Source organism: Fistularia commersonii, chromosome 7 (genome assembly GCF_037954325.1).
Source record: "Fistularia commersonii isolate RoL2024-O1a breed Wild chromosome 7, RoL_Fcom_v1.0, whole genome shotgun sequence".
Lineage (NCBI taxonomy): Eukaryota > Metazoa > Chordata > Actinopteri > Syngnathiformes > Fistulariidae > Fistularia > Fistularia commersonii.
Window position 1 is genome coordinate 12,724,148 of NC_141290.1, and position 25,144 is coordinate 12,749,291.

At 39.2% G+C, this 25,144-nt stretch overlaps 2 protein-coding genes across 2 annotated transcripts; one reads left to right on the plus strand and one right to left on the minus strand.

Moving 5' to 3' along the window:
• The first annotated feature begins 2,627 nt into the window (after positions 1 to 2,627).
• Positions 2,628 to 7,628, plus strand: slc25a55a (solute carrier family 25 member 55a). The gene is made up of 10 exons (XM_086149842.1): positions 2,628 to 2,762; positions 3,381 to 3,459; positions 3,577 to 3,702; positions 3,930 to 3,985; positions 5,148 to 5,238; positions 5,322 to 5,440; positions 5,529 to 5,724; positions 5,821 to 5,975; positions 6,080 to 6,155; positions 6,249 to 7,628. The coding sequence occupies exons 2-10, from the start codon at positions 3,440 to 3,442 to the stop codon at positions 6,406 to 6,408; spliced, it is 999 nt and encodes a 332-aa protein (XP_086005968.1). The 5' UTR covers positions 2,628 to 2,762; positions 3,381 to 3,439; the 3' UTR covers positions 6,409 to 7,628.
• Positions 7,517 to 21,458, minus strand: tspan2a (tetraspanin 2a). The gene is made up of 8 exons (XM_086149843.1): positions 21,189 to 21,458; positions 16,993 to 17,095; positions 11,899 to 11,996; positions 11,301 to 11,375; positions 11,103 to 11,195; positions 10,942 to 11,013; positions 10,756 to 10,839; positions 7,517 to 9,124 (listed from the first exon to the last, which is right to left on the minus strand). The coding sequence occupies exons 1-8, from the start codon at positions 21,255 to 21,257 to the stop codon at positions 9,059 to 9,061; spliced, it is 660 nt and encodes a 219-aa protein (XP_086005969.1). The 5' UTR covers positions 21,258 to 21,458; the 3' UTR covers positions 7,517 to 9,058.
• Positions 21,459 to 25,144: the final 3,686 nt, after the last annotated feature.

Genomic DNA, 25,144 nt, shown 5'->3' on the forward strand with positions numbered 1-25,144 from the left:
GCTGCGGCAGCTCTGCTTCTCAGCTTACAGTGGGGGTTGACACTGGTGTGTCATTTTTTCATCCTCAGCTATGCTTGTGTTTGTTTGACTCCCATACTTATTGTGTTAACTCTAAGAGGGATCCTCTGAATGTAACTCAATTAAAGCTGAAGTCTCTAAATAGGTTTCTGACTAAGCTGTTCTTGGCCTAATCACATCCGATGCCCTGACGTTGTGTTTACTACTTAAACACAAGGTTGTAAAGTTCCACTATGTCATCGGAGGATTTTGTATTTATCACAACATTCATCCTGGAAGGCACATGATCAAAGGTGCTGTCAAGGGGAAGTCACATAAAGAGCTGAACTCATCCTATTTTACACCAGAAAATCAAACAAATGCTGGAATCCAGTAGGGGGGCAATGGTTTTCAATAATTTGTCAGTAGGAAGTAAAGCCACAAAAACGTATACCGCAAAAAAAGGAACGAACAAAAAAACCTTATTGTAGGAATATGGTTTTGTGATTCTTATGCTCGGCAGAGGTCGAATGTCCAGTTTCTCACTCGCATGGGGAATTTAGGAGAACAGCTGAACCCTATTCATAGTACAACCAATTCAAAGTGGGGAAAATGACAGATACACATCCTCATGTGATTCCCCATGACACCTGACCCATAAACTAGGAATGTAATCACATCCAATAAGACTCTAAAATATAGCAGTCTGTAACTAAATTTGTACATTTCAGATTGTCTGTGTAGAACACATCATGATCACATGCAGTAACTATGAGTCGCTGGTAGTTGCCTCTAACACTTTAACCAGAAATAGGTGTAAAAAAGAAAGCTGCTGTTATATCTAGCCAACAAATCGGCACATTCCAAGTCAAGCGAAAAGAGAATTTCAATTCCCGTAGATCCAAATGTTCACTTCTGCTTTGGAACGACTTATGAATGGTGCAGGAAAATCATAGTCAAACGTATTTTAACCATACTTTGCAATCCATTATCACATCATGTATGTTTAACCTGTCGATACCGTCTGGTTTCCCTTTGACATACATCTCACAAGGTTATCTTAGTAATTGGTTTATTCTGAATTTCTGTATTTGTTATTTTAACTCATACAAAATGAATGTCACTATAAACCATATGTGGATAGTCTGTAGTGACTGATGCGATTGCTACAAAACACAATATGATTGAATATTAAAAAATATACCTGCAATTCCAACGTAAATTAATGCTGTAAACTCTCAGTTGAGCTGATTTGACTCATCTCCCAAATATGGCACAATAGTTAGAATTGCCCAGCTGACATTGTCTTTGCAATGGTGTTTTGAAACTCTAATACCCTAATAGATAAAGCAATGGATGAAATGGAATTTGCTTCCATCAGCACTCCAAGAGGGTCAGCGATGTGGTACACATACCAATCACGCTTTTCATTCACACAAAACATACAGTTTTGTTTGTTTGTGTTTATTCATCTAGAAACTAGAGAATTTTCTTGATAATTAACCAGACACACTAACACAGCTAAATGCATATAAAGAACAATAATATAATTTGCATAGGAAAAAGCTCTCGTATCACCGGTTTTATTTATTTGTTACCTTTTTTGGGGGGTGTACTTGGACAACATCATTGATCTTTCATCAAAATCCTAGTCATTTTTATTTCTACTTGAAAATGGTTCGAACTCAATATAAAGTTACCCGATAAAGATCTACTTGTCGCACGTATTCAAACAGAGCTGGAACGCATACATGTATTTAGAGATAAGCTTAAGGCAGGAAAAGACCAATGTGTAATCTAGTGACTCACTTTCTTACATCTACTGTTACACAACAGTTGAATCTTAGAAACCTGCTTTCTTGAACTGCAGTAAAAAAGAATGGAATTCCTGCTTTAGGCAACATCTCAGACTTAACACTTAATAGTACATAAAGAAACATTTTTGTCTATCAGGTCTTCGGTATGCACCTTGTAATTTTCCAAATAATGCAACTGCTACATTGTGCAAAGCTCCAGGGGCAGCGGATCTATTTGAATATCGATCTGTCTACTATCGTTTGGATTTGCTTATGCTGAATGAATGGATGACTATTCCCAGCATCTCAGTAAAGAAAAACATCAAGACGAAAGTAACACTTGTGATGGAGTTGAGTATGAATTAAATGTGAATATGTGACAAATAAAACCATCAGATGTGGAGTATATGAGTGGATTTTGAGTGGTAATGTATCTCCTTGCAATACATGAACCCTTGTACCAACCAGAATAGAATAGAATGATATCGTTCCACTGGCTCATCATCGTGATCTTTAATGCCATTATGGTCTTCTTTGCCGCTTGACTGGTCGGTTGCTATGAAATACTCAAATATATTCGAAGTCAAAAGTCCTTTTTAGATGCCCAGACATCCCTGCGGGGTTTGAATAGATGTATTTATATGGATGAACAAATGCAAGTTATTGTTCTTGGGTTTCTATCGTCGAAAATGTTGAAAGTCCTGTGATTGATTTGGCCATTGACCAATCAAAATTATCTCAGAGCGGTGACTCATGGAATGCGGGAAAGTAAAGCGCTGATTGGTTAAAATTCAGGGGGCGCAGCTTTGTCGGAGTCTGCTCCCCCCTTAAAAATGAGAATGGAAATTTCCACTCTCACTCGAGCTGTTCTGTGAACACCCGATTTCCCGGCGTACACAATCGACTCAATATCAACAATTAAAGAAACAACAACAGGAAACTATAGAATTGCCGAGAAAGGATCTGTAGGTGAGTTTTGAAGAGATCCTTTATTATAAAGAAATCTCTTTATTCAGAGGCTCTTTTAATTTCCGTGCGGGGTTACTTTTTGAATGAACTGTATACAGCTAGCGAACCGTCTTCCTGTGCGCAAGGGGAAGTGGCATTTTGTTGTAATGTAGCATTTTAATTCGTAACAAGGCGAAGTATATATAATTTTTCCTAAATTCGTATTCTCTTCTCATTGCTCATTTTTTCCCTTGGTGACAGTCTTTCTTTGTATTAGTCTACCTCAAAGGCGACACGAGAGCAACAAAAAGGTCGACATTTTTTTCCCCAAGTCTTCAGGTTTGCCACTGAAACCATTGTTCAACAAAGGGTCGTTTCAAGATCCTCCCTCAATTTATCTGGAATTTGAGCCTCAGTAATGCACCGGCTTAGGGTTTTTTAAACAGTCGGTGAGGCTCAAATATGGTAATCCGGTATGCGAACAAGCCACGCCCACGGGCTGAGCTCCTGAGCCTGGTGAGGTAGAAAGGCCAACCTCAGACAGCGCAGCCTCTTCATAGTTTATACAGACGCGGAAGGAGTGGACCAAGTAGATAACGACTCATAACTAATTTTCACTCTACCATCTTGTTTCCCGAGATATTTCAAGAGGACCTCTATCTTCGCCTATTTCTGATACCCTTATCTCTTCAGTCGTTATGTCTCAGCAGCATATCAGGTACGTTTGAATGAATTTACAATTTGCCCCTTCTTAAGCTTCAACAACTTAAATGTTATTCGTATATTGATTTTTACGAATTTGTATTCAATCCTATTTATATTTTTTTTCGTTAAGCCTTCCTGCAAAGCTCATCAATGGAGGTATTGCTGGGATTGTGGGAGTTACTTGTGTATTCCCCATTGACTTGGCAAAGACCAGGTTACAGAATCAGAGGCAAGGCCAGCAAGTCTATAAGAGCATGTGAGTACGACGCGAGTGTAATAGTCATTCTGCGACTACCTCTGACTATTTTAAAACAGAGGCTGTAGTCTCATTTATAATCATTGGCGCCGCCTAGTGACTGTCCAGTGTTCCTGCGATGGAAAATTCCCCCACCCTTCTCTTTTACAATTGTATAGCTCTCAGTTGCAATTTAATTGCTGTTTAAGAAAACAACCTATGTAACTCTGTAAACCTTTTTCCTGTAGGATGGACTGCCTTGTGAAAACTGTTCGATCAGAGGGCTACTTTGGCATGTACAGAGGTAAGATTTTACAAACAAATTTGAATATTAAGAACCAGTTCTCTAGAACAGAGGTTCTACACGAGGATAGATGTTAGAAGAGGGTAAGAAATTTCCATGGGAAGATAGAGCGGATGGAGTCCGATCAGCACTAAGTACTCTTTAGTCTTTTGTCAGGTTTCGCAGTGTATTTCCAGTGCATGGACTGCTTAATTTACTTTGTATCACAGTTTTGAATTGGAATAAGTAAAAAATAAAAAGAGAAGTGGCTAAAGCTGTTCTCCTGTTAATTGGTTATCTACTTTTTGTCAAGTGTTTTAGCAATAAGTTCAGAAAAACATGTACTGTTATAATCTCAAGAGAAATTAGAATCTTGTGGACATAGTTAAATTTAAGGACAATGGAGACTAAGTCTGGGTCTCTGCTTGTGTGAGGAATTCTGTTTGTTTGCATCTGTGTTTTTCATATTACAGACTTGGGTCCCCCTGGGATATTGAAGGCTAGCCGATAAGGCGCAGCCACGCTGGAGGCAAATCATTTAATGGTTCTTACTATTGCTCTATTTAAAACTATAGGCACATGTTTTTGTTTTGCCATCTTTATGTTCTATATATTGACTCCCTGTGAATAACTACTCTTCTGTCTTCTATTTTATGTATTATTCATCTGGAGGCTATGGATTGTGCCTCAACAGACTTCGGTTGATCTTACTAATAAACTTTGAAATCATCAGACCCCCAGATTTCAATTTGAACGAGTTTGCCCAGAGTCTGTGAGCACAAGACATAGTCATTAATTCACCCTATTCTTTCACTAACAACCTTTCATTTGATTGTTTTCATTAACCTGCTCAACAAGTACCATGTATTGACACTTTCTTTTTTCCACCACATCGTGTGGGCTCTGTCTTAAGCAAACTAATTTATAGATCTTTGCATCCCCCTTTTGATTTCCAGTATCCTCTCAATTCTCTGTCCTGTGTCTCCTGTGTCCTGTCTTCCCCACTCTTCTATTTCAACTTCAATTTCCCTTGACATAATCCCCCTAATTTTTATTTATTTTTTATGCCCTTAAATTGAGCATTTCTGATGTCTATTATTGTAATGATAGTAACAGATCATATTTGTAGCTGTGCAAAAAGGATTATGACATCAGTGGTAACATATATTATTTTTCCCCCCAGGTGCTGCTGTAAATTTGACCCTGGTTACCCCTGAGAAGGCAATCAAGCTGGCTGCTAATGACTTCTTTCGTCACCACTTCGCCAAAAATGGGTACGTAGTACATCTGCTCTTTTAAATTACTTAATTTCATTCTACTTTTGTGATTCTAAAAGCCCCGTCTTATCTTTCTTCAGACAAGGACTCACAGTATTCAAAGAAATGTTGGCGGGTTGTGGTGCCGGTATGTGTCAAGTCATTGTGACCACACCAATGGAAATGCTTAAGATACAGCTACAGGATGCAGGCAGACTTGGTAAGAAGACTTATTTTCCCACAATGCAATTGAGTAGGATTTTTGATTATTTATTTTTTAATATTGCATGCTATCTGTTCATACACAGCTGCACAGCAACAGAAAACCATCATGGTGACCCCCGCAAAGTTTGTGACCACCAGTCCGGTGCTCAGCCGTTCTTATAATTCTGGCAATGTGATATCGTCCCACCGAGCTGTATCAGCCACACAGATAGCAAAGGAACTCCTCCGTACACAGGGCGTCCAGGGCCTCTACAAGGGCCTGGGTGCAACACTGATGAGGTAAAGGTTTCTTTCTCAGGAATAAGAAACCAAGATAATAGACTGGTTACCCTTTCATGTTCTTGGTTAATTTTTTTTTTTTTTTCCCCTTTTCAGAGATGTGCCCTTCTCGATAGTCTACTTCCCTTTGTTTGCTAACCTCAACAGCCTCGGTAAGCCCAGTCCTGAGCTATCGTCTCCCTTTTACTGGGCTTTCCTCTCAGGTTGTGCAGCAGGATCCACTGCTGCCGTCACTGTAAACCCCTGCGATGGTGAGTTTTAATCCACAGAAAAAGTTAGCTTGAAGGGTGTAATACTTTGAATGCCATCTAACCCCCTCTCCCCCCCCCCCTCCCCACACACACATTCTCTCTAGTGGTTAAGACAAGACTGCAGTCTCTGAACAAAGGATCCAGTGAGGAGACATACCATGGAGTTGTCGATTGTGTGAGGTGAGGCACTTCAAGCTTTTGGTTAGGTGGATGAAAGCATTTTTGTCCACATTGTGCTTATGTAAGTAAACCCCACCCCTCTTGTGTCTACAGTAAAATCCTCCGGAAAGAAGGACCGTCTGCTTTTTTGAAAGGCGCTGGCTGCCGAGCTCTGGTCATCGCTCCCTTGTTTGGCATTGCACAAGTCATGTACTTTGTCGGTGTTGGAGAATATATTGTGGAAAACTCACCTCTAAGCCTCCTGTCGCCGTGAGACCTATCTGCTATGCATTGGACCATGATTTTCTGCCTGAAGAAGGACGGAAGACCTGGCAGCTTAAAAAAAACAACTTTGAAGTATTTTCTGACATATCAGAAAGACTTCATTACAAGACATGTGATCTCAACTTCGTTATGGTCTTACAGCTGTGTTGCACTGTAATACTTTTATGACTTATACAATGGGCTATAGCCAACGTTTGCACTTACAAGTTGTTAGCCTTTACTGGGTCTGTATTAAGACTTGCAGTGTTTTTTTTTCTTTTTGCCCAAGACATTTCTTTATTATTTCCCTCCATGAAGGGAGGAGGGGGGGCTGGCAATCAGTCAAGCAAAGGGAAAGACCTTTATTGTTTTTCTCTTCTAACCTAACTTTACAATGATTTTTTTTTATTGTAAAATGCAGAACTTGCTGAGTTTGCAGTTTTTTTTTTTATTAATATGTTACAAAACCTAAATGGAGCACAAGTTACACCATTATTGCTAAGGGATCATTGTAATTAACATTCCTACAGCAGTAACAGTGTAGATGTTTGGTAGTTATGAACCTTCTGTTTAACATGGGACCATATGGTTTTCTAAACCATAAACTGTCCTGTTCAATACTTGATATTAGCCCCTCAGTCATTTTGTACTCTGAACCAGTCTTTCATCCTTAATACCTGAAAAAAAGAATTTATGCATAATATATATGTATGATTTGTGTATATGTATATGGTTATTAATGCCTACAGACTTCATTTTTTTGTATTGGTAGCCTTCCTTGGTAATGCCTTAATAGAGCAGGGTTAACATATGACTCTGAAGAAAATATTTTGGCAAAATCATTACCATTAACTGTGAGCATGAAAAATGTACTGTCATACTGTAATGGCTTTTGTACATACATTGTATGTGTATACATCTGTCATGTCTTTGCATTTAGTGAAAGAAGCATGAAAAGTCAATTGCTGGTAAACTGGGAAGAGACATTTCACATCCCACCTTGGCCTGAGAAAAATGACTCTTCACTTCTCAGATTTTTACACTGTTAGGTCACATTCCATGCTCAAATATGTGAGTGAGGAAAAACAAACAAACTGAATGTTTCACCAGCCTAAGAACTAGGTCAAGTCCGCTTTTATTTGCATGAATTAAAATACTATCACAAACTTAGAATTGTTTTCAATATAGTACAATCATTTACCGGTAATAAAATCAATGTTTGGTGCCTCATTTTTTTGTGAAAAGGTGACATTGCCAATCTGGTCATTTCTCTAAAATAGGGGAGCTGGATATTAAAAATGCACACCACATCCACATATATATACATATATATATATATATATATATATATATATACACACACACACAGACTCACATCCTTGTCCTTGCTAATTTTAACACATCTGTTATTCAACTTCCCTAATCCAAAAGTACAGCTCAACTCACTAGAACACTTGAATTTGTTTACATGCCAAATCTTCTCGAGGGGTTATTTAGACCCGTGGTCCCCAATCTTTTTTATACCAGGGACCTGTTTTAAGCATGAAAATGTTCTTTTGTCAGTCCACAGAATTAAATCTGAATACAACAATTTCACTTTATATTAAGCAATTACAAAATGAAGTGCGGCAGTAAGGTAAAGGCGGAAACTCATTTTTCAAAATGAGATCCGGAAGGTCAAATGAAAAAACCTAATTTGTACCAAGAAAGATTTTTGTGGTCCGGTACCAAATGATCCGCGGACTGATACTAGTCCAGGGACGGGGACCACTAATTTAGACCAAGGGGTCAATTGTAAAGAAGGGGTTACGTAAACTGTAGGTGTAGTTTCCCCCTTGCTGTTCTGACCAAGTTGCACCAAAAAGAAAATGTAATAGTATCAGTGAGACGCAGGCAACATTCTCAATCTACGTAACAGTAAAAGATCAAATATATAGAAGTCATACCCAGAAAAATGTACAACCACAGGTATTCACATAAAATGCAAACAAGGTCACTCTATACAGGTCATTTTCCAAAAAAGTTTTCTCAACCTACTGGTGAATTTGGAGATTTGCCCATTTAAATAACCTTTTGAATAATCATTTCAACATTTTGTCTATTGTGCTTTACAGTTTAAATACTTTCAGAGAGGTAACACATCAAGAGAAAAAGCAATAGTGACGTGGCAGCAAAGATGAGATGAACCACAGCTGCAGTCTGGTCCGAGGGGAAAAAAAGCAGAACTTTCATCTGCAGTGGCAGGCCAGTATTCAAAGCACAGAAATGCAGAATAAAAATTGTTAACAGTCTTAATAGTTACACAATTAAATTGCAAATGTAAATATTAAAAGATGCATGGTCACAGACAGACAAATTCATATTTTACAATGATATTCCTCAACATGTGGAGACTGCAGTTTGTGGGCTTAAACAGATGTCACAGAAAGGTGTGGAGCAGAGCATGAGCAGAGAAATAGATCAGTTTTTTACGAGCTGCCAGGGTTTACGACAAGGCGTGACAAGAATTCGGCCTGTTGGCAAAAGAGGACGTCTGGGTTTCATTGTACTTTGTGATATTCAGCAAACCGATGAAACTTCGGTGTCCCTTCTCATGCAAATGAAGGGTCAGTGAGATTTTGGGCTGCCTGGTCTTTGTGTGTGCATTCTGTATGGGCGGTCTATATAACCTCCCGGCTGTTCCTGATGGCGCAACACAGGACCATACTGAAGATCATTCCTATTACCTGAAATTGGAAAAAGATTTCTGAATCTTTAAACATACCACAACACAGCAGTCACTATGACAAATGACAAAGTAGAAAAACATGCAGTTGTGACATATTGAGGAAAAATTGATTTTGTAAATAATTTTACAAGATAAATGTATAAATCAAAATAGTTATATTTCTTTATATTTGTCTGTTTTGTAAGTAAAAAGTATATGTTTACAAATTTGTTCAGAATTTCAAATATATATGTGTATAAAATACTATACTGTGACATCATATAACTAAAAAGGGAATACTGAAAATAAATAAAATAAAGAAATAAAGAAATAATAAAGAAAAAAAACTGATTATCATAGTGGAAAAAAGCTTATAATTGTTTATTGTGAAAAAGCTCTTATAATGGGAATCGCAAAAAAATGCAGTAATATTTTCCGTCATAATATTTAAATATCTATTTTATTAATTTTCCAATTTTGTTCTAACCTTTTATCATGTTTTGTGATTAACATTAGCTCACAATCTTTTAAATTTTTATAAATATATCTATATCAGTGGGGAAGCATTTTATTAAAACATTATAATATTTTAAATATGACATATGTAATATTTATACTTAACACATCCATATACTACAAATACAATATAATATATACATAGATAGTCTTTTTAAATGTATGTGTACATGTGTGTATAGATAGATAGAGAAAAAGGAGGATAGATATAAGATTAATAGGATATAAAATGAATATTGTAGAATTTTCTTTTAAATTTTAAATAAGCAAATTGTAAATAAATGAAATTTTATATAATCGAATATTTGCAATTTTTAATCAAAAAATGTAAATATTTACTCACAAAATGTATTTTGAATCAGTATGTACATTGATTTAAAATGTTTACAAAAATAAATATGATGAAATTAAATGGAAGAGTTTAATACATTTATGTATACAGTATTTGTGGACACATGTATTTTTTTAAAAACATAAATCATTTGCATATACATTATATACATTTGTAAAAAACAACAAAATTACATTTTCATTACTTTTATATATTTTTCTATCGTATGTTTAAGTCAATGTATTATAAAGTCCATATATACAGTACATTATTGAAATTGAATTTTACAATTTTATTGTCTTTATAATATGTATTTGTATATGTTCATCTACATATACAAAGTGTCAAATGTGCGGATTAAATTATCTTTATGTATATATAAGAATTACTTTTTTTGTAAATGATCTGTTTTTAACCTTTTAATATTTATTTGCAATATTCCTTTTACTAATATTCCTTTTACTAAGTAAAATATAAATATAGACACTAAAAACAGGGAAAACTAGAAAACATTTATAACATTTATAAACATTATATATATATATATATATATATATATATATATATACAATATTATTATCATATAACAATGTGGTTGCAGTAGGTATAGAGGAAATATTATTCAGTTCATAAAGAAGCATCTCTCTCAGATGAAGGGTGTAATGTCTTCAAGTGAGGAAACTCAGGCCCAGTTGTCAAGACAAGAAGATTTCGACAAGAATTCACCATTACCTGGATGACTGACAACCTCCACAGACATTGAATGAAGTGCAACATTTATACAGTTTAGAGGAACAACTCACCATTACTCCTGCAATGCCTATACCAATAAATCCAACGATATGCAGCTTTTCATTAAAGAATGCTGTTATTGCTGTCAGACAGTCCTAGAAAATCAACAAAGGAGTTGTGTTCAATCATCCTATACTTCATAAGTTTTCATATACTGCCACCGTGTGGAAGTAAGGTGAAAAAGGAGGCATGCTTACCTGGGTGTTCTCTGGTGCATCTGCACACATAGTAGTCGAAGTCTCTGTTGTTGAACCTCCACAGCAGTTCAGCTGTAAGTTGAAAAAATATTGTAGTGCAAGAGGCAGGTAGTTGCAACAACAGGAATGTCACAGCTAAACCTACACAGGGTTTTACTCACAGTTCTGTGGTAAATAAAAACCACCGTGGTGCTGTTTGCACTGGACATATCGGAAATAGAGCTGCTGTAAAACTTTTGAACCTCCTCAACAATCTGTCATAAAAAACAACAAAAGTTGCATTACTTTTGGGTGTGTATTTGGTGAACAGATCAAACATATCAAAATACATGAGTGGGAAAAAAGAACACCTGCTATACCTGTTCCTTATTTATGAATCCAAACACTCCTGCGGCGACCTCTGCACCAAAGATTATCAGAAGGCAAACAAAGAACTGCAGAACAGAAAGAATTTGTTTCCACATTCAAAGTGCCTGTTACAGAACCAAACAGTAGCGTTTTCCTTTCGCCCTTTTTAACATTTCCAATCGAATTCATTTTTTTTATGACAATTGAATTAAGACATTAAGAAAGAATTAATGCATTTAAAAACTTCTGTAACACATTCGAATTTTAACTTTAATTTTAACTGCACAGTAGAATAGAGTAGAATAGAAAAATCTAGATTTTATATATATATATATATATCCTTTATTATAATTGCAGAACAGAACGCAATTGGCATGCTACTTCTTTGGTGCAGAAAACCAAAATAACCTTAAGTAATGTTGGGAAAAATTATTTATCTTTTTTTTAGGACACTGGAATTGCCTATGATGATTATATGATAACTATGAAACTAGTAATATTTACCAAATAAAAACACTGAACTCATGCGGATTATTATATTATTGAGTGGAATCAAACGCACATGAAAAGACAGCACTGCAGTGCGAACATAATTTCTTATTTACTTACTGATACAAGAAGACACTGAGATTCACGTACAGCCCCGAAACAACCAAAGAACCCAACAAGCATCATCAACCCTCCTGCGCCAAGAAGAATATACACAGCTGTGGAGAGAAATGTACAAAAATATATTATTTTTATGTACTTTTCATGATCTATAAAATGAAATTAGAATAGAATTAGTTGGGACTTTCATTCAGATCATATGGAATACGGCCTTTCTGGATCTTACAAACCCGCAACTCTAAACATTTACTGAGGGTGGCGCCATGATCCAAGCGCCAAGATCCAAGCTCAATGTTAAAACAGAACTCAGTCTGGCCCTGGCTGGATTGATTTCCAGCACAGTGTAGGTGGAAAATCCTTCGGCAGCCCGAACCCTCAGAATCACCTCCCACAACTGAGTCCGATCGTATACTATTGCAACCTCGCTAAAAGAATTTTGAGCTTTGTGCCAGGATGGCCCATGATAATATTAACCAGTAGCCCTTTCTTCTTGATTGAGCTCACAAATTGTTTTTTTCTTTCTGTAATTTTGGTCTCAGTCACAAGTGTAAGTGAATTTAAACTGCATCATATTATAATTTGATGTACGATAGTTAATTGTGAGCCGTATGAAAGGGTCATATATGAAAATCTACAAATATAAATAATCAAACAATCTTTTTGTGAAGGTCTATGCTGAAGTGTGATACAATACTCGATTTTTAACATAACTTGGTCTCAGTGAAGCTAAATATATCAGAATCACAGCCTCCAGATTGAATTTTTTTTGGTAGAGAGGTGGAGGTTTGCCATCCCTTGTACTTCTACATGCATACACTTTCAGGGCAAGGCAGAAAAAAGATGCCATCTGGCTCAGAAAAAAAAAGAGAGCCCAAATCAGATTCTGGAGCATTTTTAACTGCTACAGATTTCAACCCTCAGCATCTCATCTCGCTGCAGGCTGGGATGTCGTCACCTCCCCTGCTCCCAGCTTTCACTACAGAGCCCTTTTCACTGTAACCCTACACCACCCATGTCCCGAAGGTCTATGCTAAGGGGCCTTATCAGTGACATGGAAAGCAACCACTGCAAAAATTTAATTAATCCAAGGGGAGTGGAGTGCAATCTGTTGTTTTCCTACTGTTGAAAGACGAAAGGAGGTAGTTATGTGACTATGAGACTGAGGAGGATGGAAGCGAAGGATGCAGTGGTGCCACTAATGTCTTCAGCTTCCACTATAAAACACCCACAAGAGAAATGGCCTTAACTGTCCAAATGCCTTTAAGGGACAAATATCTCCCAATTTCTTTATTTCTGTTAGTCAATATCGTGCATTTGGATATTCTGATGATAAAAAGGAATGTGACAATGGAGTGTTAGTCCTTTGTCATTCACTTTTTGCTTTTTGTTGTTTTTTTTCCACCGAGGTAGTATGTAGGAAGGCACAGCCATAGTACGCAGGCAGCTCCAAAGTAAACATACTTTATTCCTGAGTCCTCTGTGATCACACTTCAATCTGGGATTTTGAGATGACAAACAAAGCCGACTTGTCTTGAACACTGTGGGTATTGACGTTTTACAAAGAATTTCATGAATGAACAGAATAAATTTGTGCTGCAAGATGAAAATAGGATTTAATTTAGCTTCTTGTTTACTCTTGCAAGAGCATTGTACTCTGGGGGGCAGAGACTTCTGAAGAGATCTGTTGATCTTGAGCAGGCAAACAAGAAGCAATCACACAATACGTATCCAACAATATAGATACACCCAGAAAAAAACAAAAATAACAACAGAAATGAAAACACAGGATGACAAGCAAACAAACAGACAAACAAAAATTTGTGTAAAAACAGATCCGCAAGATTAAACACCAAGACAAATTGAGAAATTTTTAACCATGAGAAAATCCAAAATATATCTAATATTTGTTACTAAATAATCTGTCACAGGCTATATATAAATAGATAAATATATATGCATATGTTTATGTATATATGTATAAATATATGTATATATAAATGAACATGTTTGTTCATGGGGGGACGGGTTCTGACTGTTGTTTGTGGCTATGCAGCCAACAACAGTTCAGTTGACCTACCCTTCTTCGGGTCCCTAGAGGGGCTGCTAGCGGGAGCTCCTACTGGGGACTCCCTCGTTCTGCTGGGAGATTTCAACACTCACGTGGGCAATGACAGTGCGACTTGAAAGGGTGAGATTGGGAGGAATGGCGCCGCCGATCTGAACCTGAACGGTGTTTCGTTACTGGACTTCTGTGCTTGTCACAGATTGTCCATAACAAACACCATACAGTGCTTGATCACCACTGTGTACAGTGGGAGCAGGGCGCTGCTGACCTCAACTCGAGATGTTGTAGATAGGATGGCAGGAATACTTCTGAGACCTCCTCAACCCTGTTGAAACACCTTCCAATGAGGAAGCAGAGCCAGGGGACTCTAGAGCGGACACACCTATCTCTGGGGCGGAAATTGCTGAAGCAGTCAAAAAGCACACAGGAACGGTTTGTAGCCAGGTGCCAAGTGGCTGGGATGAGGATCAGCACCTCCAAATCCGTGATCGTGGAGCGCATCTAGAAACTGGTGGAATACCCACTCTGGGTCGGGGAAGAGGTCAAGCCCCAAGTGGAGGAGTTCAAGTATCTTGGGGTCTTGTTCACGAGTGAGGGAAGGATAGAGCAGCTGATAGACAGGCGGATTGGTGTGGTGTCTGCAGCGATGCAGACTCTGTACCGGTCTGTCATAGTGAAGAGGGAGCTGAGCCAAAAGGCAAAGCTCTCAATTTACCAGCCGATCTACGTTCCTACTCTCACCTATGGTCACGAGCTGTGGGTAGTGACCGAAAGAACGAGATCGCGAGTACAAGTGGCAAGGTGGAAGGACTCTCCCTTAGAGAAAGGCTGAGAAGTTCAGTCATCCGGGAGGAGCTTGGAGTAGAACTGCTGCTCCTCCGAATAGAGAGGAGTCAGAAGAGATGGCTCGGGCATCTAGTCAGGATGCCTCCTGGACACCTTCTGGGCATGTCCCATGTCCATCTGGGAGGAGACCACGGGGAAGACCCAAGACACGCTGGAAAGACTATGTCTCTAGGCTGGCCTGGGAACGCCTTGGGGTCTCCCCCACTGGACCTGGACCATGTGGCGGGAGAGAGGGAGGTCTGGGCCTCGTTGCTCCGGCTGCTGTCCCTGCGACCCAACTCTGGATAAAGCGGGGGAGGATGGTTGGATGAACATGTTTGTACTGTGTATACATATATATATGTATTGTATACATACACACACACACACACACACACACACACACACACACACACACACGAACACACACATACACACACACATATATATATATACACACACACACACACACACATATATATATATAAATGTATACATATAAGTGTGTGTATCTATATATATAAGTATATATATAAGTGTGTGTGTGTGTGTGTGTGTGTATATATATATATATATATATACATACATATATATATATGTATATATATATACTTACATACAGCTCTCTTTTAATCCAGGGAAAGACACATAGGTAATCCATGCAGTTTTATAGACTCTATACGTGCTTTCCAAGGCGGTCGTTTCCTGGATCTGTGCCATCCCTTTGCGGTTGCCAGGAAACCCGCAAAGACTTAAGGGTTAGTCGTGTAGTTAAGCGTGCAATATTTGCTTACTTAATGTTGGTAGGGTAGTAACTTATAGTGGCATCAAACAGAAAGACACATGTTGAGCGCAGGTATTGATGCTAAACATGAAAAACATATTCAACAAGGTTGGTGATGCCACTTCAATATTTCGTGACAAATGAATGTGAAATTATAGTATGAAACTTTGCTTAATATATATGGTGCAATATTTATATTATGGCCCCCAACAGACGAAAGGGACTGTCCCTTCACATGTTGCACAGATGTGGGAATCAGATATATGGTATATTCACTGGGTCTGGGGGGTAGAATTGTTGCCATGTGCCCCACCAAACCTGCCCACCAGGGGGAAAACCAGTTCCAAGAGAGCAAAGAGGAGGGAAGATGAAGCCAAGTTACCATTTCAGATCACGGTTTACAGGAGAACACCAAGAATAGGCTTCATTCTACTCTGTGTTCCACTGAAAGAGAGGGAGCAAGAGAAGGTCTATTGTCTGACTCCAACACAATTTGCCACTGATGGATGCCTATCTTGTTTAGATTTTAATAGTCTACAAGGGTCTTTATTGAGATTTTTCGGAAACAAACTTTCAGTAGGTACAAGATATACAAAACCCAGAGACGGATCAGTATATTGATCAGATTCCATAATGACTCCAGTCTATTTGGCACCATTTCTGAATGGCCCATTGATCCATTAGTGGAATTCAGGGGAAGTGAAATCAAATCATTGTCCATTGAACATGAAAAATTCCCTCCATGAAGCAGAGTACTAATCCTAATGCCGCCCTTCATTATTATCTTGTGTGGTTTTCACCCTCCAAACAGCAATGACTTAAAATTAATTGAAAACCGTGATGTAAAAATAGCTCTGAGTAGGTGTGATAATCGAAGTGACAAGGCATGTAAGTATAGTGTGTGGGTGTGTGACATCTACCGTGGACACTCAAGATGTGATTTTAAAGAACTCTGACAGATGTTTATCTTTTTCCTGGGTCTGTAAAAGCATCATGGCCGGAGCGAAAAATGCATTTGCTAGACAACACGTGTGGACGTGAAGTCAAAATAAGGACCATGTTTAGAGACGGGGAGTTAAACAGAAAGTTAGACAGATATTTGTCACGGGTTGGCATTGAAGAGAAGGAGAGGGACATATAAAGGGAGATTTTAGAAATCGAAAATGTTAAATCTGCTATTATCGTTTTTGCTTGTACCTGAAAGAAGGAGCAGGTTGACAATCTTTGTGCCGGTCAAACCAATAGTTTGTATAAATGCTAAACATTGGAACCTTGAAATAGAGTTAAAGATGGAGTGGCTTTATGGTTAAGAAAATGACCCCGAAGGATATTTATAACCACAAGTGTTACACATTTCTATCTCCAGTTATAGTTAATGTCGGGTAAGGCGATGCACGAGGCCACACATGTGGTGACATACCGATGAAGAAGGTGTCGGGAGCCTCTTCACCCGTCAGGAGCTGCACCGTCTCTGGATCGAACCTGAGCCAAAGTCCCACGGCCACAACCAACAAGCCTGACAGCTGAAGAATCATAAACACATTATTGATATTTGTGTTACTAGTAAGATGATGCAAATGAACCAAATGCATAGTTTCAGTTAGAAATGACCGTTTTTATTTCTGTGACGACGAACATTCCCCAGGTTTTGTTTCAGTCTCGTCAGCCAAGTGGCTCTTGATTTTCCCTGCCCAATTTGTCTTCTCTTCACTCCACCCAAACTGCTGCCAGTTTGTCCAAAGGCCCTTTTTACATACTCTCAAATGAATCGTAGGCTGGGCAACAGCTTGGCACAGAAACGCATGATGCAAAGTCCCCTGCCAGTTAAAAATGGGGTTGTCTCTTTGTTCCTACAGGCTGAGTGATTGACATGCAGAGTTTGTCACCAAAAAGACTTTCACACCAGCTGACGAAAGTGTGCATTTTCTCCAGCTTAAAGACCCAGAGGCTTATAAGTGTGATATGTTACATTAATAATATTTTGAAGTCCTGCCAGACAGGACTGAGACTGAGAACCTCGATGGACTCCAGTGCAGAAACAAGGACAAAATACTTCCAAATTAGTTAAGGCAGCAGTTAAACCAAGTATGATAAATATTTAAATGCTTCCTGGAATCTTCAATGGGGGATGGTACAGAATACACTTCGACGATAATTTAAATGAAATTATAAAACTAATTCTGTATCAACAAACAAACAGCTGACAAACAACTGTTTTATTTTAATGTTTCTGTATCTCTTAACAGAAGGAGTTTAACTTATCAATTAGTCCAAATCATTCTATTGATAAAGCGAAGCTTCCAAGAATGGGTTTGTTGGTAAAAAATAGAAATTTGCAGTGTTTTTGTTACTTATTCTGGTCTATATTCATTCATTCATTCATTCATTAAATTCCTATATTGCTCATCTTGCACTCCGGGTTGGGGGGGGGGAGCTTATCCGATTTTCATTGGGTTTCTGGTAGCCAGTTGATCACTGTGCCACATAGAGACGCACAAAATACACCCCCTCATTCACACGTCATAGAGAAATACAAACATTCAGTCTCTCATTCACACATCATACAGACATCCAGCCATTCACTCTCTCATTCAGTTTAGAGTGACTGGCATGTTTTGGGGCTGGGAAGAACCTGGAGAACTCGGCGGAAACCCACACAGACACTGGGAGGGCATGAAAAACACCACAAAGACAAGGCCCCCTGTCAGAAGCGAACCTGGGACCTTTGCCCAATATAGATATTTTTCTTTTTTTATAACAAAAACAGAAAAATATAGCTAATGTGGAAAGCACCGTTTCAATAATATTTACGTTAAATGAGAGCATAGTAATGATCTGACAAGAAGCATCTCTTCAGCATCTAAGTGTTACATATTTACACAAGATATTTTCTGGCAGCTATTTGTGCGTCCATGCAGAGCATCCAGGTATCACATCTGAGATCAGAATCATTGGTTTATCTCCCGTCATGCATCACTGCTACAGGCTGTGCCAGCCTCACAGTGTCTGAGTGACGTAACACACACTGGGAATGGCTGTTTGTAGGCTCTACACCCCAAAATGACAATCAAGCGAACGCCCCTTTTGGCTCAGACCACAACGACTTCGCTATCAGTCCCACGGCTCGTAAAACAATGAGGCAGCTGTCTGTTCATCTGACAGGACTCTAGATACAAGGGATCCCTTTACAGGACAGCTGTGAATCAATGCAAGCGGTAAATCAGTCTGAGTCCGTGTCACCTGCCAGATAAATTGGAGAAATTGTCAAAGGCGCAAGCCGGAGTCTAATACTACACCCAGATCTAAAAATGCACAGAATATCATTGAGCAGAGGTTGGAGGCAGGTGTTTAAAAGGGGAGGGGTTGCAAACATTTTAAAGGGAAGTGATTCTGTCCCACATTGAAGGGATGGAATCAATATTCTATTTTCAAAAGGGCATCACATACAGCTGGTAACAAAGTAAAACCAGAGTTGGTTAGTTGCTTTGACAAGTCTGAGATTTTACATATTTATTTCACATCAAGTTATCATTATTTTTTTAAACAACGACCATTTCCACGACCATATTGTCTTGAAATAAAATGACATGAATCTGGTATTCTAGTCATAAACTCTTTAGAAGGAAGATAATAATAGAAATAAAATTTCCATTTCAAAATTAAAAATAACTGAGTTGCCCATTTTTGAATGTATCTAACAATATATATTGACATCGGTTTAGTTGGACCTATCAATAGCGCCATCTGACGTGTTGCAGGCTAATAAATCCAGGGATCAATGGAAACTAAACAAACTAATGAATTAATAATGAAAGAGTTCTTGAGGCTTTTATCAGGCTTTGTCCAAGCGGATTTCCTGTATGACACTTCGGAGACCCATGTTGTAGATCTGGAATTGAAGAGGAGCATTGGAGATTTTATATATGTGGTGTGGTGTTTTGGCAATGAAATAATGGTGGAGACATGGCGGATTTGACTCTTTAATTTTGAAACACCCACAAACAAGTACCACCTTTAACATCTGGGATTGCACATATATAACCCAGCTTAACTACGCCCCCCATCCCTTGGTCCTGTGGGGTGAGAGGCCACACCCTTTCGTGTCCGACTCAATGCCACCAAATCTCAACACAGTTGAGTCATGACACCTTGTCTGGAAGAAGTCTGGCAAGCAGTCTCCAACATGAGCATATGCCCATATGAGCAAGCACTTGGCGACATCGGTGAGGAAATATTGCTTTTAAATGGGCAAAAACCTTGGACATGTCTCAGTTCAATGTGTGCAGCCTTCTGTCTCGACCAGTTGGGGTGGAAAAGAGAAAACGAGAGAGAAGAAACGAGCCATGGAAAGCTAGTGTGATAGAGATGGGGGATGAGGGATGGGAGTGAATGGCACTAATGATATCCTACTAATAATAACAGTACAACTAACACATAACATATGAGAACATCTAAAACAGAATGAGAACATTTCTCAGAAAATTATTTGAATGCCCACAAGATATGTCATTTTTATTTTAAAATTGTATGACATTCAGTAAAAATATGATTATCTAAAAATCTGATAAAATAAAAATCATGACATGATATAAAATGTAACATGGGGTAAAAGTCCTCTTAAAATCTGCATAAAATAACCAAAACAATAATGATGCCTATGCCAAACATAGGATTAATTGTCTCTAAAAAAAGAGGAACTCTTTAAAAGGTCAGATTTTCAATATTTGTATAAGGGGCCGAAAAATATTTCAACAAACTTCTACCTATGGTGGGGGCAACTTCAGTTTTTGTTGCGCCTCTGATTTTCTTGCACACATTCTAGCAAATGCCGTAACACAAATCCACACTGACTCACTCACATTTGTATATTTACGTGCCGCATGATTGCACGTAAACCATCACATGGCAACAACGGGCTGAACCTACAGTCGCCTCTGCAGGACCCACAGGCCGTCTTGTCAGAGCAAACCCGGTGTAACATTACTAAACAGCACAAAAATAATGATGTTAAAAAGATAAGATATTCTCTTTAATTGCATTCACCCTCACTGCAAGCAGGAAAAAAGCACACGCTCAAACATGCATGCAGATGCATCCATCACTCCAAAACACTGGGCGTGTTGGAAAAGTAGCAAGACGCTGCAGCCGTTATGTTTATGTTGCAGCATGACCAAGACCATGGTACTTCTACTACCACCTCAGAGCACTAGTACGGCAAGGATCTGTCTTTCTAAAGGTAGGTAGGTAAGGTTTCTTTGGGTAGTTTATTGAAAAAATAGGCTTTTGTTATGACATCTCAATAATGCATGAATTACTCAACTGAATCAGAAAACACATTACATCATATAATTGAATTTTGGAATTGGGTTGTGGAATGGGAGCAGGTGGAAGCAAGCAAGATTTATGAAAAAAAAATGTGTATATCAGACGAGATACACTAAACAATTTGATTTACATGTACACACTGGACGGCTTATTGATTTAATAGCAGCGGAGCGTGATTCTCATGTAATAACAAGGGAATAGCTCATTGGAAATAACAAAACAAAAACATGAATCTATTGTCAACTTTACGAAGGTTTTTTTTTCTGTGAACGGTCCGTGAAACGCACTTACCCAGAATATGAAGTTGAAGACGAACAGCAGGTATTTCACGCATTTCATCCCGCCCTGCACTTTGCCCATGGTGTCCCCCGGGGTGTGTCGACGTTTCCGATTTTAGGCGGCGATGAGCGTCAAGTGCGAGTGTCCGGCGGCTCCTCTGTTCTCTCGGCTCAGCATCAGACGACGGGGAACCGCGCCGACACGCCAACATCCCCACGCCGAAAACATGCGCACAAGGGGCGCTGGCCGTGCGTGGCGCCGCCCATCACATTGTGTGCGTGCGTGCGTGCGCATGCGTGCGCACATGTGTTTAAGGGTGGAGGACAGGGCGTCGCTGAGGTTCAGAGACAATGTGTGTGTGCGTGTGTGTGCGTGTCCTTCGCGTGTCCGCGTTGCCGAGTGACGTCACGTTTTACTTGACAGAATCAATTCTGCTTTACATACATAACTTGTTTTTTTTTAAAGGAAAAACACAAAAATAAAATTCCATTTTATTATACTATAAATTATGTTTAGATTGGTCAATATTTGCATTATGGGTCCGCTTTTACAGGTTCTTTTATGAGTGTTTTAGAGTGTGGATTAACAGTATAGTTGATGACATAATCTACATCTGAAAACATATTCCTGTTTATATAAAAAAATCCATGAAATCAATCAATGAATTCAAAAAATGAATAAATTGAGAAATAAAAATATGAATAAATAAATAGGCCACAGTTCGTCCAATACTTTACCAGGAAAAATCAAATTGCTCGAGGATACGAGACAATTATGTAATAACCTGTGGGTGGTGAATGCCAAATTGGCAGTAGGATGCCATCTGTTTGCATCCCTCATATTGTAATATGAGTAAATACAATTTCCTCTCATTGGTTTTTCCTTTCAGCTGCTGCAACAGTTTTGCTGTCAGGCCTTGCCAAACACTGTGTGGAGCTGCCGGGCGAACACACTCTAAGTCAGTTTGGACACCTGCAATGTCATGCATCACTTAGGTGGGTTTAGGAGCTAAAACCGGATGATTGTTTGGTAGACAGTGCTTAACCTGGGTCAGCTGTCCATCGGTCCCAGAGCCACATGATAGTGACTAACAACCATTCACACCCAGAGACTTCATGCGACCTAATACATCCTAACGGAAAGAAGCTTGTCGCACTCCGGAATCGAACTAAGCTCACTCTTCTGATGTAAAGGAAAATTTCATGGTCATTTTCTTCCCATCATTTACCATGCATCCATCCATCCATCCATCCATCCATCCATCCATCCATCCATCCATCCATCTTCCCTCTCACCACTTACTAATTCAATTATTAATTCATTATCCATACTGTTTATCCTACACTCAGGGTCACGTGTGGACTGGAGCCTATCCCGGCTGTCATTCGGCAAGAGTTCATGGAGGACCAGTTGCCAGTTGATCACAGTGCTTCATATACACATACACTCCCTCATTCACACACCAGATGTCTCATATTGGACTGTGGGAGAAAACCAGCAATCCCTGAGTGAACCCATATCGACACAGGGAGAACATGGAGACACAAAAAGGCCCAGTCGGAATCGAACCACGGACATTTTTGCTTTGAGGTGGAAGTGCTAACAACTGCACCAACATGTGCCCCAATTTTTGGATTTCCACTTTAATTTTTTGTTTCCCTGACTTACATATACATTTGACTCATCTTATCTATAGCTTACCTTGCAATAAGGGTCATGGCAATGCTGGAGCCTATCCAGCTGTTGTAGCACGAGAGGCGGGGTACATCCTGGATTGGTCGCTTGTCAATCTCCAAGCCATATCTCCAGAAAGACAACCATTCATTCTTTCATTCACATGTCCAATTTTTCCAATGATCCTCCTGCATGTTTTTGATTCTGGGAGGAAACCTGACAAACTTGCTCTTGGGTGGAAGTGCTATCTACTGCAGGTTTTGTTGCACAATTTCAGGTCAGGGCAGCAAAAGGGTGACTTGGTCCAATTCTGACAGGGGGCCTTTTCTGTGTGGAATTTGCACGTTCTCCCCGTGTCTGTATGGTTTTCCTCCCAGTGCTCTGATTTCCTCCCACAGTCCAAAAACATGCAGGAGGTTCATTGGAGATCCCAAATGGCTTCAGCATGTGAATGACAGTGAATGGTTGTAAGTCCGTATGTATGTTCCTAAGCCCCTGCACAAACCTCATCCAATGCAGGATGAGTGATATGGATAATAAATGCATGAACGTCGGGTCCTTTTTTGATATGGTAAGTTGATTAGCAAGCAGTATTCTTTCAATATTGAGCTCTTATTAACCAAATCTCATAATTTATAGATACACATTTTCAGGTATTTTTTTTCAAGGCATCGCTTGCATGTCAACTTATGGTACATGAAGTGAATATGCATTAATTTTGGAAACAGATTCTTTTAAATTCTAAGCTCTAAGTATTGTGGTTTCTTAATCCATTATTAATCAGCCTTTAATTTTTTTAACTCAATTTCATCTCCTCCAGGCATACATAGATTGCTTCATTCCAGTGATAGAAACAAATTGCTTACCAACTGAATAATTAATGCAAACATTAAGAATCATTCCAAATTTTGGACATACAATTTTTATGATTTTATCATTGCAATTTTGTTTGTGTGTTTGTCTGATTTTTGAATCTGTGTCACTGCTTTAAGGAATTTGGCCTTGAGGATTAATAAAATACCCACCTACCCTTTCTCGGTGCAACTTTAATCTGCACATCATCCTACATGGTACCTCTAATCCACTTTGTTTGGTATGAAAATAAGGGTTGCTGTGTACAGTTCACACTACACACAGTGACCCAACTGACATTGACAGACGTTAAATTTTGCAGTGTTTTTGTCCCACCAATTCTGACACCACACAAAGCAATTGTAGGGGCTTAAATTTTATATTTTTTATAAGTTGGCATTTAATTTGTCTGTCACTCTAGCGTCTATTTTTCTCCAAAAAGCCAAAGTGAAGAGCAATGCAAAGTTGGCGCTTCAACCCTGTTGATAATCATTTAATATATTTGCTCCACTGATATGTACCGATGATTTATCTACTAACTTACAAATAAACTAAGCCTTTTTGATCCCATGTTGTTTTAACAGAATTCTTATAAAAGTTGATTTTTCCTTGCCCGGATGCGAGTCACTGACTGTTGTTTGTGTCTTTGCACTGAACAGAAGTTCAGTTTACCCACCCTTTTTCAGATCCCTAGAGGGGCTGCGAGAGAGCTCTCTTTCTGGGGAATCGTCCATCCTACTGGGAGACTTCAACGCTCACATGGGCAATGGCAGTGTTACTTGGAAGGATGAGATTGGGAGGAATGGCCCCCCAGAATTGAGCCCGAGTTGTATTTTTTAATGGACTTCTGGGATTGTCATGGATTTTCCATATCAAACACCATGTTCAGGCTTACAGATGTCCATATGTGCTCTTGGCACCAATGCACTTAGGCCACAGTTCTTTGATCAACCTTGTGGTCGTGTGGTGCGGAGCTGTCAACTGATCACCCCCTAGTAGTGAGCTGGCTCCGATGTTGAGGGGGATAAGGGTCGGACCCAAACGTAACGTGAGGGAGAGGCCACACCTATTTCTGGGTTGAAGTTGGTGAAGCAGTCAAAAAGCTCTTTAGCAGCAGGGCCCTGGGGATGGATGAGGTTCACCCTGGGTTCCTCAGGGCTCTGGATACTGTAGGACTGTCCTGGCTGACAAGCCTCTGAAGCATTGCGAAGATGTCGGGGACAGTGCCCCTGGACTGGCAGACCGGGGTGGTGCTCCCCCTTTTTAAAAAGGGAGATCGGAGGGTGTGCTCCAACTACAGGGGGATCGCACTCCTCAGTCTCCCCGGTAAGGCCTATTCAGTGTTGCTGGAGGAGAGTCTCCACTGGGTTGTTGAACCTTGGATCCAGGAGGAGCCGTGTGGTTTTTGACCTGGTCGGGGAGCAGTCTATGTGTGTTTTGTG

Coding starts and splice junctions, on each gene's coding strand:
- slc25a55a (XM_086149842.1), top strand. CDS start 3,440: ATGTCTCAGCAGCATATCAG. Junction 3,986..5,147: donor CTACTTTGGCATGTACAGAG/GTAAGATTTTAC, acceptor TTTTCCCCCCAG/GTGCTGCTGTAAATTTGACC. Junction 5,725..5,820: donor CTGGGTGCAACACTGATGAG/GTAAAGGTTTCT, acceptor TCCCCTTTTCAG/AGATGTGCCCTTCTCGATAG.
- tspan2a (XM_086149843.1), bottom strand. CDS start 21,257: ATGGGCAAAGTGCAGGGCGGGATGAAATGCGTGAAATACCTGCTGTTC. Junction 11,196..11,300: donor GATTCATAAATAAGGAACAG/GTATAGCAGGTG, acceptor TTTTTATGACAG/ATTGTTGAGGAGGTTCAAAA. Junction 9,125..10,755: donor TAGGCATTGCAGGAGTAATG/GTGAGTTGTTCC, acceptor TTCCAATTTCAG/GTAATAGGAATGATCTTCAG.